Raw genomic sequence first — 13,062 nt, forward strand, 5'->3', positions numbered from 1 at the left:
ATAAAATGATTTCTAAAAATTGTATAGAATTCGTATGCGTTTCATTTGAAAGAAAAAAAAACAAACCCAAATAAAAGATACGTACATTTTACCGTGACCTTAATACACAAAGGCCCTAATGAACACTTTTCGAAACTGCGTTTTTCACAGATTTTGGTAGGATGTATTAAAAAATACACCTCTAAAAATTTAAAGTGTTAGTATCAAAAACAAGGGACTTATGCCTCTTTTTAAAAAGGCCTATCTGCAGTTTTTGATTTACATACTTTTTTTAACGGTGTTTGCTGTTTCTGCTGTAAAATAGAAAATTTGATGGTAAGGGCCTTTGCGAATTAAGGTAATGGATACTTACGTATGTACATGTAAAGCATTTCGTGTTTCTAAATAAATATTGAATTGTTTAGAATTTTCAATGCTTAGTAACTTAATATTATACATACATATATTAATATGAATTCTTGGTTTTGATTTTGCGTATGTATGTATATTGTATATATTTAAAAATCATTGACGCAAACATTTTCATTTTAGATTTAGAAAGTAATTTTTTAAGTTTTTTTTTTTTTAATTTTCCCTTAAGTTTATTTCTTTCTACCATTAATAAAAGGTTTAAAATAAAGAATAATCAGCAGTTAAATAAAAATCAATAAACCCACGAAAACAAATATCTATATATTATTCTAAGACGAGGCGCTTATTCCCAGCGATCTACTAATCGTATAGATATAAGTTATATATCAAATTAAAGGGCTCGACCTGGAATTTTTTACAAACATTTTAGATTTAAGAATCATTACACTACTTTCGATAAAATTTGGGCGGAAATAATTTTTACGATTTTACATCGAACAAAGCATTGCTACATTCATTTTGATAGGCAGCAACTCTAGTATCTAGTTTTAAAAGGTTAAACTGAAATTCACAAACACAATCTCATTTTCAATTTCAAACAACAACAATAGCCGCCATAGACTATAGCCTACACACTTGCCTAGTGGCGAAACGAACGATTTCAATAAGGTACAACCAAACTCGCTATCGTCCATCGATGCTAGCTAACTTTGTTGTTGCTTTCACATACAAAATTTTTCGTTAAGCGACCGGAACTCAAACGAGCGAGCAGAGAAGTGGCGAATCGATGGCGGCTAATAATTGTTTTAACTCTCGTTGTGATATTAATTGGCAATATAAGTACATACATATTTAATGGTCTCGCCTCATATAGTTAAAGATCTGCACTATAATTGTTTGAACGCCGAACTTTTAACAGTTAAATGACATGGGGAAAAGAATTTTACTACCTGGTATAAATTTATAGCCCAGAGATTCAAAACTTCCTGTTGTAGTGAAAGGTCTCCAATTCAAAATTTATGTAGCGTTCGCAATAACAATAAATGATTCTCAAAATCAGCAAGAGTCGGTGTTTTCCTAAAAGAGGATTGCTTTACGTACAGGCAGACCATGAGTAGAGTTCGATCTTGCGACGATATTAAAGTTAAAATTAACGTCCAAAACAAATTACTGCAAATTTAGTTTCTTATGAAGTGCCTAATTTAATAGATTGGCGCTTATACGCAATGTGTTAGTGTTTGGGCCGAGCTTCTCCTCCGATTTGTGGCGTGCGCCTTGATGTTGTTTCACAAAGGCGAACAATTTATGTGAAGCAATTTTTCTACTTTAAGTAGAACAGGACAAAAGCCTTACAACAACAACGAACAAGGGAACACAGATCCAAACTACGGAAACCCAGGGAATGAAGTGACTGATTTTTACCTTCCTGCTGCGGATACACACCCAAGAACAACAAACGCCTGTTGGGACTCAAAAAAATAGGTTCCGGTAGGCGTACCTCTTTAAGAAACAACGAACATTAACACGAATTATAAACATTCAAGCACGAATAGTAACGAAAGAGCACGAAAATTGACACTGACGGTGGCACAAGGCCGAAACCGGTTTGTTTCCAAAGCAAAGTCGACAAAGGGATGACGGAAAATCTGTCCACAATACGAAAATTCGTTGGATTTGTGGTGGAAGAGAAGCTTCGTCGCCAAACATTGTTGTTGTAACAGCATACAAATTCCCCAAACAGCTTTTGAGGAATAATGCTGGAGTGACGGTCCTTTGCCAGATATACTTACATAAATAGTTCCGGTTACGTAGAGCCGACTGTGGCGGGAATGTCGATAAGTACTGTTGTTCTCCCCGAAGTACGAGTTTCTCGCTACTGTCCTAATTCCGGCAATATTCTTCAACATCTCATTCCACTGTGGCCGCGCCCCGACGGAATAGAAGGACGAGGAGACCTAAGGCACTTTTATGAGCGTCTGTCCACGTCACGACATCAAAGTCGGAAGGAAAATTTTGTTGTAACGTCGGAAAATCCAGCCTCCATGACGAAACGCTCGGCAACGCTTTGAAGGGACCAAAACGTGGCGGTCTGCAGCAGTAGGTTGCAACACGAAAAACTTCAACAGATTCGAACTTCTACCACTCACTACATGCCGCCCCGAAGAGCCCGAAAGAACCACTGGTGTGAGGAGGAATGTTAAGCCGGTGCAGAGAAAATAGATGCCGCCTACGGTGCCCCGCTGCGGTTGAGCGCAACATGAGCTATGTGGGATCGATATAGAGGGCTACAGAGGGGAGCGAAACGAATTTTCCATACAAGAAAAAGGGATACTGAAATTCATGGGTGCGAAAAGTTTCAAAGTTATCAGCACCTAAGCCAGTGGTGGAAATGAATCGGAGCTTGGCGTTTGCCGGCAAAATCATGGGCCTCAACTAACGCTACGTTTGTTCTGTATTTTCCACAATGGAAAAGAGAAGTCTGCAGGTGAACGTGGACAGTAGGCAAGCGCTGACTGCTTGTTTACAGGGGATACCTTGTCTTTTCCTCGTTCCACATCACGGCAGACAGATAAAAGTTCCAAAAGCAGAGAGTAGTCGTTTTCGAAGGAAACTGTAAGGTGAGGTGCGTTTTTTGTATTGTAAAAGCAACCCTAAATTTTGCGATTGCGGCCGCTAAGCCCTTGCCCAGTTACGGTCAGAGGGTCAATTTCCGTTCTGCGTTATCGTGAAGTGGAAAAAATAAAATTAACACTAAAATAAATGCGTTGTAAAACTGTTATTTTTATCACTTCGCAATAACGTCGAACGAGATTTGACCCTCTGGATACTGTAGCCACCTGGCCAATAACCCAATGAGTGTCCGGCATGTGGAGACTCCCCGAACGATACCAACCACCTCTTCACGTGCCAGCACAATCCCACTCAACTAACACCCCTCTCCCTTTGGTCCGGCCCTGTTGAAACTGCCTGTTCTTGGGCCCACCGTTAGTTGAGCTGGGCAAACCGAAATAGGCGGGGCTTAGTAGTGCCGCTATAACAACAACAACATTGCGGCCGCTAACGTTTCTCCTCAAATTTTTAATTGTACAAATCTTGTAAGAACGTCCCAGATAATGTCACCAAATATGTATGTAAGTGTAGTTAAAACGCACTCTGTTTATTCTGCCTGTGAGATGAGAGTATCTGGAATGTGTAAAGAATTGCAGCAGCCTTTTTAATATATTCACAAGCACTAAACACTTTTAACTTGCACCACGGAAGAACATGTCTACCCGCTTCCGCTTCCGGTAAAAAAACTTCCTTTTGAACTACCACCAAATGTTCCAAATAATTTCCCTTATTTGTTTGCTCAAATTACCCAAGCGAAGTCTGGCAACTCTACACACTTTGACACTCACAGTTGCCATTTACAATTTTTCTCATTTTGGTAGATTTTTGTTGAACTTTTCGTTCCTGCTTTATTTTTCGTTTTGATTGTCTAAATATTTTAAATGATTATTTAAATAAAAAGAAAAAATTGACTGGTATGTATGTAAATATGAACTATCATTGTTCGCAAAAAAAATTAAATCAACGGCATTTTTTATCAATGGAAATCGTTAAATAAAAAAAAAAAAAACACAAAAGACAGGTGACGCAAAAGTTTACAAAATCAACGGGAATTTTAAGCAGCTCATTTGCTATAAATATTATGCTGTGAAAATTCAGAGTAAAAAATTCGAAATTTAGACGATAATTTTTTTAATTTTTCTAAATGTTTATAGCTGGAATCCTTTTTATGGATTTAGTTAAAGCAACAAAACATTTTTACTTGAAAAACATATTAAAAACATGAATATTAAAAAAAATCACCAATTGCTTTTTTGAGTCCTTGTATATGCCGTTGTTGCCTTTAGTTTCCATCAGTTTCGCTTTCGGTTGAAGGAAACTGAGAATATGCCATTAATATGATCGCAAATACCGTATAATTAGTTAAATAAAAAGTTTCTTTAAACAAATTTTATTCTTATTGAAATAACTAAAAAAAAAATAAATAACTATAATTTTTATTAAAATGACTAAAAAATAAAACTAGTTTTTACTAAAATAACTATCAAAAAGTAATTTTTTCCGACAGCGGCAACCCTGGATACTCATTTGAATGAACTGTCATTTCATTTGAAACTTGGATAAACCGCTTATCGCCCTGTACTTCCGGTAGTATATTCCAATGATTTCCGGTATTGCCTTCAATGATTTCCGGTAGTGCATTCCAAAAAAAAATTCCAGCAAGTTTGACATTCCATTTTCAACTGACATCCTGATTTTCAGTCTGACGTTTCGCGATTATTTTCCTAGTCACAGTTTTTGCTTTTGTCTCGGGGACGTTGATTTTTTTATGTCTAGCTTGTAAAGGCAATTAAAGGTAGAAACGGGCCGAATAAATTGTTAATTTTTATTCAACTAATGTGAAAAAGAGAATGCTTTATCTGTGCCTGTGGGACTGAAGTTGAAAATCTTTACAAAAGTGCGGAAATCGAGAGTGAAGTAGTGTAGAAAAAGTAACGAAAAGATACCAAGTAATAACTGAAAGCCAATGTTGTTTTAGAGACTAAATATCAAGAAATTTAGTGTAAAATTGTTTAAAATAAGTTAACATAATGATTTTCGCATAAGGGAGCAAGCGGAAATTCTTGGAGGCAACAGGGCGGCCAGTGCAAGGCGCAGCCAGTATGAGTTCCCGTATAAAGTGAGTGTCGCGGCCGTACGTCACTTGTTTAAAAATATGTACATACATACTTATGTACTATGTATATAATATAGTATATAATATACATTAGCTTAGTAGAATCTAATATAAACCAAAAGCGGTGCAGCTTACCCAAAAAAAAAAACTGTAATCGCAATGAACTAAACATTACTTCAAATGCTAATACTTGGAAGTAAGAAATTGTTGAACTTCTGACCATGAGAATTATTGCTACCTCAATCAAGCACTCTTTACTCATCTCATCTCTCTGAACTGTCTCATGTAAGCGTAAAATGTGCAGCCGAGATAATTGTACTGTGTGCCATCTATTCGGTGGCGGCCATAAATCAGTAGGCGTTACGCTCAAGTGCACTTCTCCCCAGTTTTCCAGTTGGTTTGGAGTTAATTTGAATAGTTTGAAATTATGTTATGCATGCCACATAATTTCTTCTGGCTTTGATTCCACATATTTATAAAAAAATATGCCTGAAATTTTTGTTTCCAGAGCGGATGTGAAGAAACTATTCGAATTTTGGTGCGAAGTCGCGTTGGTGCACAATGCAGACAAGCGGAATACGCCTACAGGCGGCAGCCACACATCATCCCCACCTTGTGTTGTTGTCGAGAGCTTTCCGGAGGGATATCGCGATGAGAAAACTATGGCTGACATACCAGCCTTTGCATTTCCATGCAAAATCGAAAGGTAAGTAGACACAGCGAAATAGAAATTTATCACAATACAATATACATATGTATGAATAGGCGAATGACTTAAAAGAATAGAATGTACATATCTAAACCAGAACCAAAAAAAAAGAAAAGGAAGGCATGCTGGTAGAACTTCCGGTAAGTTTAATCCGGCCGAGTCTCTTGTCACGTTCGAGTTGCTATATATAGCGTGTGCGTGCATATCATCGTTTAAAGTACAAAAGCGCGTAGCAAGAAAATGCGTATGGTTGCCTAAATTTTATAGGAGAGGGTAAAAATTTTCTTATTTCAGAACGGTTCTCTCTTTTATCCCTAAATATCTCGCCTTCTTATATCTAAGTATCAATATTTTAGGATTAATGGATAAGGGCTTGATGCCTGAAGCTTCCGGTGATCAAATATCTTTTTGTCACAAATGTCAGTTACGAGGTTTTGCAGAACCACGATACGCGGTTTTGTGCGGTTTTGATATATATGTTTGTATGTATAACTAAATACTACGTAAATTTTTACCCAGTTAGATGGTCGCATTTATGAGTTTCCCTACATTTCCTTACCACATATTACCATCCTTCATTCCGCAAAGGGCTATTGACTTCTATCCATTAGACATTGTCTTGGTATATATGTACATACATATGTACTTGTCTGTATGTGCATATGCTATGTATTTCAATGATATATGTGTATGTGCACATTTACATATATACATATACATATATGTATGTTTACTTTCAAATTGGCCAATGCTCTTTGCCATGCATCGACTGGTCTATGATTCATTCAAGCGGTCGCCCATTGCGATAACTCGTGTGTCTAAATAATCTAAATGTACATAGATGTGTACCTATTAGATGCATACATGAATACACATCCAGTAGTGATGGGGCCGATATACTTACAAGTAGACATACATAAGTAGGTTTGTGTGTAGGTACCTACTTTGATTACGTTTGCACATTCATTTTTTATTACTCTTTGGCACTAACTTTATTGTTGGTCATTCAAGTTGGCTCTATATATTAGCCAACAAGCGCAAAATGTATTGAATGGCTTGTTGCCGTTTTGTATGGTAGATATTGTGAAAGTAACCTAATGTAATGATATGGTCTTTTCACATAATATACAAATACAATTTTAATTAAGGCAACAAACAATGAATTTCAATAATTAATTTTAAAGGAAATGTCTGTCTTTCTTTCTGCTGGGTCGCTGACCTCATCAAACGTTTACTCACTGATAAGAAAAATGCAGAATTATACACGTTTAAATACTTAAATAGAATGGTGGACACATAATTAGGAACACAACCTCTTCACAAGCTCTGACCATTTGTTTCTTTCATTACATATTTCATACTACAATGAAAAAAAGTTTTAAACCTTGAAGGTACATTCAAGAACTATAAAAAAAAAAATTGCTAAATTTCAAAAAGTTACCATCAAAGTTTTTAATCATAGTTTCTAATAAAATCGGGTTTGCAGTTTTATAGTTCATTTAATTTTATTGTAATACTATGCAAGTTTGAAGTAGCTCAAAAATCTGTTTAATTTTTTATATTTTTTGCTGTCGGTGTCAAGCATTTCCTTCCGTTCGAACATTTTTATTGTGGGTGAAAATTAGCAGTCACCATCAGCAAAAAAGGTCAGAGCTCAAACTTGCACGATATTATACTGAAATTGAATGGTCTATTTGAAATTTTGATGACCATTTGTTGAAATTTGGCAAAATTTTACATATGTATCTTGTACAAGGTTTGAAACTTTGAGTTATGCAATGGCTTTCGTTGTAGTATGCACCAAATTTTTGTAAAAAATTAATAAATAAATAAGAAATAAATAATCAAAACGTTCATAGAAGTAGTGTCTCTAATTATTTGGCCACCACTGTATATTAGAGTAGAACGAAAATGCATACATACGTGTGAAAAAAAGTTTAAAATGCCAATAATAATACCCAATTGCCAACTTTTTAGTACTAATGATTTTTTATTGTTCCCCTCATTGTTTCTGGGGATCTTGGCGGACCTATAAAATATAGTTACCATGAAAAAATGGTTAAATAAATTTTTGGGTATTATTATTGGGAATCTCCTCCGATCAAAAAATATTGATTTTCAAAAAATTCTATACCATTTCTACGAAAAGTGTTTTTCCCCTTATAAAATATGTGGAAAACTTTTTAAGCGCTTTGAGCTTTCTGTAAATATTTTATGATTTCAAAATAAAAAAATTTTTATCGGGCATAAAATAAAAAAAAGTTATAGTAAAAACCCATTATAATTTCTTCTCTGACTGTAGGTCCATGCAATATCAACTAATTGTTACCAGTACTTGCCAGTTTTTACTGCAAATGCATTCAATAACCCAAAAAATATGCAAGATACAGCGAATTCGAGAGCCTAACAACCCGGGAGAGCTGCAAATTCTTACAAGTAAAGATTTTGCTAGCAAGAATTTGTAGGTGTTAAAAAATAAGACTATGTTTCAAATTCAAATGTAAACAAAGTGGTGTTAAAGATTATGATTAGGTGAAGCAAAATTAGTGAAATGAAAATATGGAGCAATTTTAATCTAATGTATATTTCCCCCTAATCTAAAATAAAATTGTGCGAAAAAAAAAAACTATTTTGTATCCGAATTGTGAAAAAGCATCTCTAAAGTGTCGAACATAGGTGTATTCGTACGAAAAAATCGGCAACCAAAAATTTGTTTAATGTAAATAAAAGTGTGGTTAATATTACCAAATCATTGGTGAAAGTATCAACCATGGCATTGTAAATATAAACCAAAATTCACATTGTTTGAATTTGGTAATATTAACCAATTTTTTGGTTGATTTTTTCTCAGTGTAATAGGGCCAATTGTGAATATTAAACAAAATATCAATACGTGGTCACGTTTTTGAGTTACTGTATGTGTGTATTCTAAATTTTTAGCCTTTACCAACAACCGTAAATTTAGTAGTTTCATACGTGTGAATTCCACATGTTTGTTGGGCAAAGAAATTTTTTTGTTGCATAGCTTTGTTGAAAAACACGCACACCTGTTGAAGATTAAAATATTCATAATGAAATATAAACAAGACCTCCAAGTTCAGTCATTAGTCCGATAAAAATCCGAATACATACATACATACATGTGTAGTATCGAATACCGTAGGCCAAGCAACCGTTGATTGATCAGCAAGAAATACAGTATCGGTCATATCTATAGCACGCCATTTCAAAGTGATATTGTGTGCCACTTATGTTTATTTATTTATTTTTAAGAATTTTCAATTAAAATTTAGTTCATTCTCAGACAAACCCCATATATACCCAAGATTAACAATTTGTAGAAAACTTCAAAAAAGTGCAACAAAATTTCACGTAAATTTCAAACTTTTTTCTCGGAAGTGTTAGAATTTTTTTGAGTACACAGTTTTTTAGCCCCTGCAATTTTAGTCTGATAATGTGCAAATTTTAAGTGGCTACGAATTACCGTTAATTTTTTAGAATTTTTTTTTGTCGCATTGGCTTCCATATAATGAATAAACTCAATTTATTTGTATATGGAAGAAAACCGCAACACTTTTGGCGAAAAAAATTCTAAAAAATCAACGGTAATCTTTAGCCACTTGAAACTTGCACATTATCAGACCAATTGGTAAACTTGGGTTTATATGGGTTTTGTTAGACAAAGACCTATATTTTAATTGAAAATTCTTAAAAATAAATAAATAAACATAAGTGGCACACAATATCACATTGAAATGGCGTGCTATATATGTTTTTGCAAAACCGCCCATCGCCCAATTGCAAAACGGCGTATCTTACCTCACTCGAATTTTCTTTTAAGGCATTGCCTTGCTAGGCGGTATATTCTCTAGCTAGTGTTTTACAAATCTGTTGTTTTAATAACGATTTTACGATTCTTATGCATAAATCTCGATGTCTGGAGTTCAAGGTACCCAAATCTCATTTTTGTCACAATGGAGATTTAGGTGGTTTTGCAATTGATCGATGGGCGGTTTTGCCAAAACATCGACAATATGTATTTTTACTGTTATGACTATGAAATTTGTAGTCTTGATTACACGATGTTACACTGATCATGAACTTTTTAAATGACCTAGTACAGATCGTAGGACTGGTCGAGTAATTCACGAAACTGCGTTTAAAATTTTTGAACTCCCGCAAAAAACATTTTTACATGACTTCCCGCACTAAACAATTTTTAACTCGGTTATTTTTATCTATTTTATTTCCCTTTATAAAATGTGGAAAGAAAAATATTTGTACTATTTAAAAAAATAACAAGTTTTGTGAGCACATTGTAAATGTGTGGAAAATTTTTGGAATAAGTCTGAAGTTTACTCAAATTTTTATTATTTTTTTCACTTCGACAATAGACAATTTCGGAAGTTATGAATTTTCTTAAGATTTTTCAAAATCACTTCGATGTAATTTCACAGAAATATTCAATCAGTTGGATTGGACTCATTTTTAGGTTTCAATAACGTATGCGGAATGAAATGCGGACAATTTCTAAGCAGACTTTAAAAAATTCTGGTAAACACGAGAACCAAACTAAGTATACCAAAATCGAATGTGCATTATTAACAAGCATTCCACTAAAAATAATCTCGTTGTATATTATAATGCTGAAATAATTTCCTTGAAAGCAAACGAACTCTGAAAATTTGTTTACCGAAACTCAATGTCACGAAAAGTAACGTACTTTTTCATTTTGTCTCTATTAGACTTAAAAAAAAATTTATTTACAAAGGACAAATGATTATTTACAAGCCAAATGAGACCGTAATAAGAATCATAAATTGCTTGATCTCCCTGCAATATTACAGCGTATATTTAAAGATGTCTCTTTATATCAGTTTAGTTATTATTGAAATATTTCAGTTTCCATTTTTTGAAAAATAATGTAATTTGGTAAGTGGGCGTGGTTATTAACCGATTTCAAAATTTTCCAACACTTTTCTTAATAATACGATGAACAATACGTTTAGCAATGTTATGAAGAGATTCGTTTGAATGATTTTTGAGATTCAAAGAATCTGTCAATCGTGGCAGTAGCTACGCTTATTTTCCTTTTTTTTTGCTACGCTTTCTACCACCGTTTTCTAAAGTTTTTTTTCTTTGTGAAAAAAAAGCACAAAGCAACCCATGTTTGCAACAGAAATATATGGCCTTCCATTATTTCTTGAGGAAAGAGTGAGGCCACAGGCTGTGAAATATAGCAGATGTCAAAATTCCTTGGACACACACACACGAAATAATGGCAATTTTTTTCTTGACCTTTTTCTTAAGAGCTGCATACTTAGCTTAATACATTTAAAAAAGGGGCGGGGCAACTCCGCTTTTTACGAAATCGGTAACCGGTGTTTAAAACTCGGATTTTTCGAAATTGGTAACTGGTCCAAAAAAAATACTTCAATTTTGAAATAAACATAATAAAAGTAGTGAGCGTGATCACTAAGCCTTTCTGAAAATTGGTAACCGGTACCAAAACCCGGGTTTTTCGAAATTGGTGGCCGGTACAAAAACCCGATTTCAGTTTTGAAATCACTGTGAAGTTATCTTTGTGGGAGTAAAGTTTCAACAAATTACGACCACTTCTTGCATATTTGTAGCCACGATTGTTCGTAGGCGCCCTCAAAGCCTTTCATCTTTCATACATCCGCCTGAACGCAATATCTGTACACAAAAGTGAAGTTATATGCAAATATTGTATTTGAAATACGTAACAACTCTGGGGACTGACAACGCCCGTACAAGAAATGCTTTGTTATTTTCAGGATTTTTCAAAATTTTCTCCGGATTTTTAGAGACTTGGAGGATTTATCGTTTGTTATTTTATGGAATTTTTGAAAACTTTGGGGGTTTTTAAGGCTGTTTTTATTTTTCAGAACTTTTGGGATTCTTTATACAAATTGTCAGAATTTTCAGAACTTCTATGTATTACTTTTGTGTAGAATTTTTAGTAAAGCCAAAAAATACTAAGAAGTTTTGTAGTGGTATTTTGTTAAATAAAGGTTCCGGTTTTTGCAGAACTGTCTTAATGTATGTTTGCACAGTGCAGATGCTAACAAATGCAATCGTTTTTAAAAGAATCTGGTATATCGAAAAAAAAAATGTAAAATGATTGAAGGGTGGAAGGAATACCATATAAACGGCAATCAATTGTCATTTTCCCCATTGCATTAATTTAAAGTTTCAAGGACAAGTAATCACGCCCTAATTTCCTAACAGTAAAAATTATTATACAAATTTATGACCTAATAAAATACGCTTACGAATATTTTATAATTGAGCGTATGTAAGTGTGTGTGTGCTGAACGCTTGAGTCTCTGCCCAGTAGCGTTGCGTGCCGAAACACCTTATGAATAACCAAATATTGAAACGGTTTTTTGAGTTTTTGTTTATTTATTTCTCGCTACGATTAGTCATATTACGATTTACCTGCAGATTCATAGACAGACATCCATACAAATGAACAAACATACGTTCACATACAAAAAAGTTACGTGGTGGTTTGCTTTTTTTTATATTCTCTTTTCACTGTCTTTCGGCAAAGCTTCATAAATATTTTTATAACATCTTTTAAATACATACATGACTATGAACTTCATTTGAGTTATGTTTACTTTTTATGTGTTTTTTTTTTTTTTTATTTCATACTAATGTTAAAATGTTGACTAATTAATGTTTTAGACTTTACGCTTTTTGGATTTATTTTGTGACTATTTTTAATTTGCTGATTTCCCATGACATAAGATGATATAATAAATCATTCACGACGGTGGGATCTCGCGAATCTATTTATTAATTTTTTTTTTTTTTCAATGCACGTAAACTTTAATTATGTAATGGTGAGCACAATTTACGGATATGTACCTGGAAGGAAGGACATACAAGACGTAACATTACCGCAATCCGGGAAATGAGATGAACCGAACAAGGCTGCTTGAAGTCGTATGCAAGCATGTGCTCATGAGACCGCGACATATTACCTCTAGGTAAGCCCCCACCAGTGAATGCATTGACATAATCACCATCACAAAAGAGAAAATTGATAATCAGGCGAAAAGCAGTTCTATAATGTGGTGGCCCTAAATAGCACATAAAACGCTCCTAATTTCTCAAAAATATTTTTCAATATTTGATCATTTAGGCTAAGAGGTCGGACGTACACTGCACAGTGATTCAAAACTTGTAGGTTTTCCCCAAAACGAAAAATATTTCACAAGAAAAATTTGAAATTTTATAAAAAAAA

The 13,062-nt window shown here is 34.1% G+C and overlaps 1 protein-coding gene across 1 annotated transcript; it reads left to right on the forward strand.

Moving 5' to 3' along the window:
• The first annotated feature begins 4,619 nt into the window (after positions 1-4,619).
• On the forward strand, positions 4,620-8,251 carry LOC118743913. The gene is made up of 3 exons (XM_036476673.1): positions 4,620-5,080; positions 5,586-5,783; positions 8,089-8,251. The coding sequence occupies exons 1-3, from the start codon at positions 5,064-5,066 to the stop codon at positions 8,249-8,251; spliced, it is 378 nt and encodes a 125-aa protein (XP_036332566.1). The 5' UTR covers positions 4,620-5,063.
• Positions 8,252-13,062: the final 4,811 nt, after the last annotated feature.

Source organism: Rhagoletis pomonella, unplaced genomic scaffold (genome assembly GCF_013731165.1).
Source record: "Rhagoletis pomonella isolate Grant_MI unplaced genomic scaffold, Rhpom_1.0 Rhpom_scaffold_00007, whole genome shotgun sequence".
In the NCBI taxonomy this organism is placed as follows: domain Eukaryota; kingdom Metazoa; phylum Arthropoda; class Insecta; order Diptera; family Tephritidae; genus Rhagoletis; species Rhagoletis pomonella.

Bases quoted from the DNA above. Each gene is read 5' to 3' on its own strand.
- LOC118743913 (XM_036476673.1), top strand. The intron at 5,784-8,088 runs GTAAGTAGACAC...CTCTGACTGTAG, and splicing joins TTTCCATGCAAAATCGAAAG to GTCCATGCAATATCAACTAA.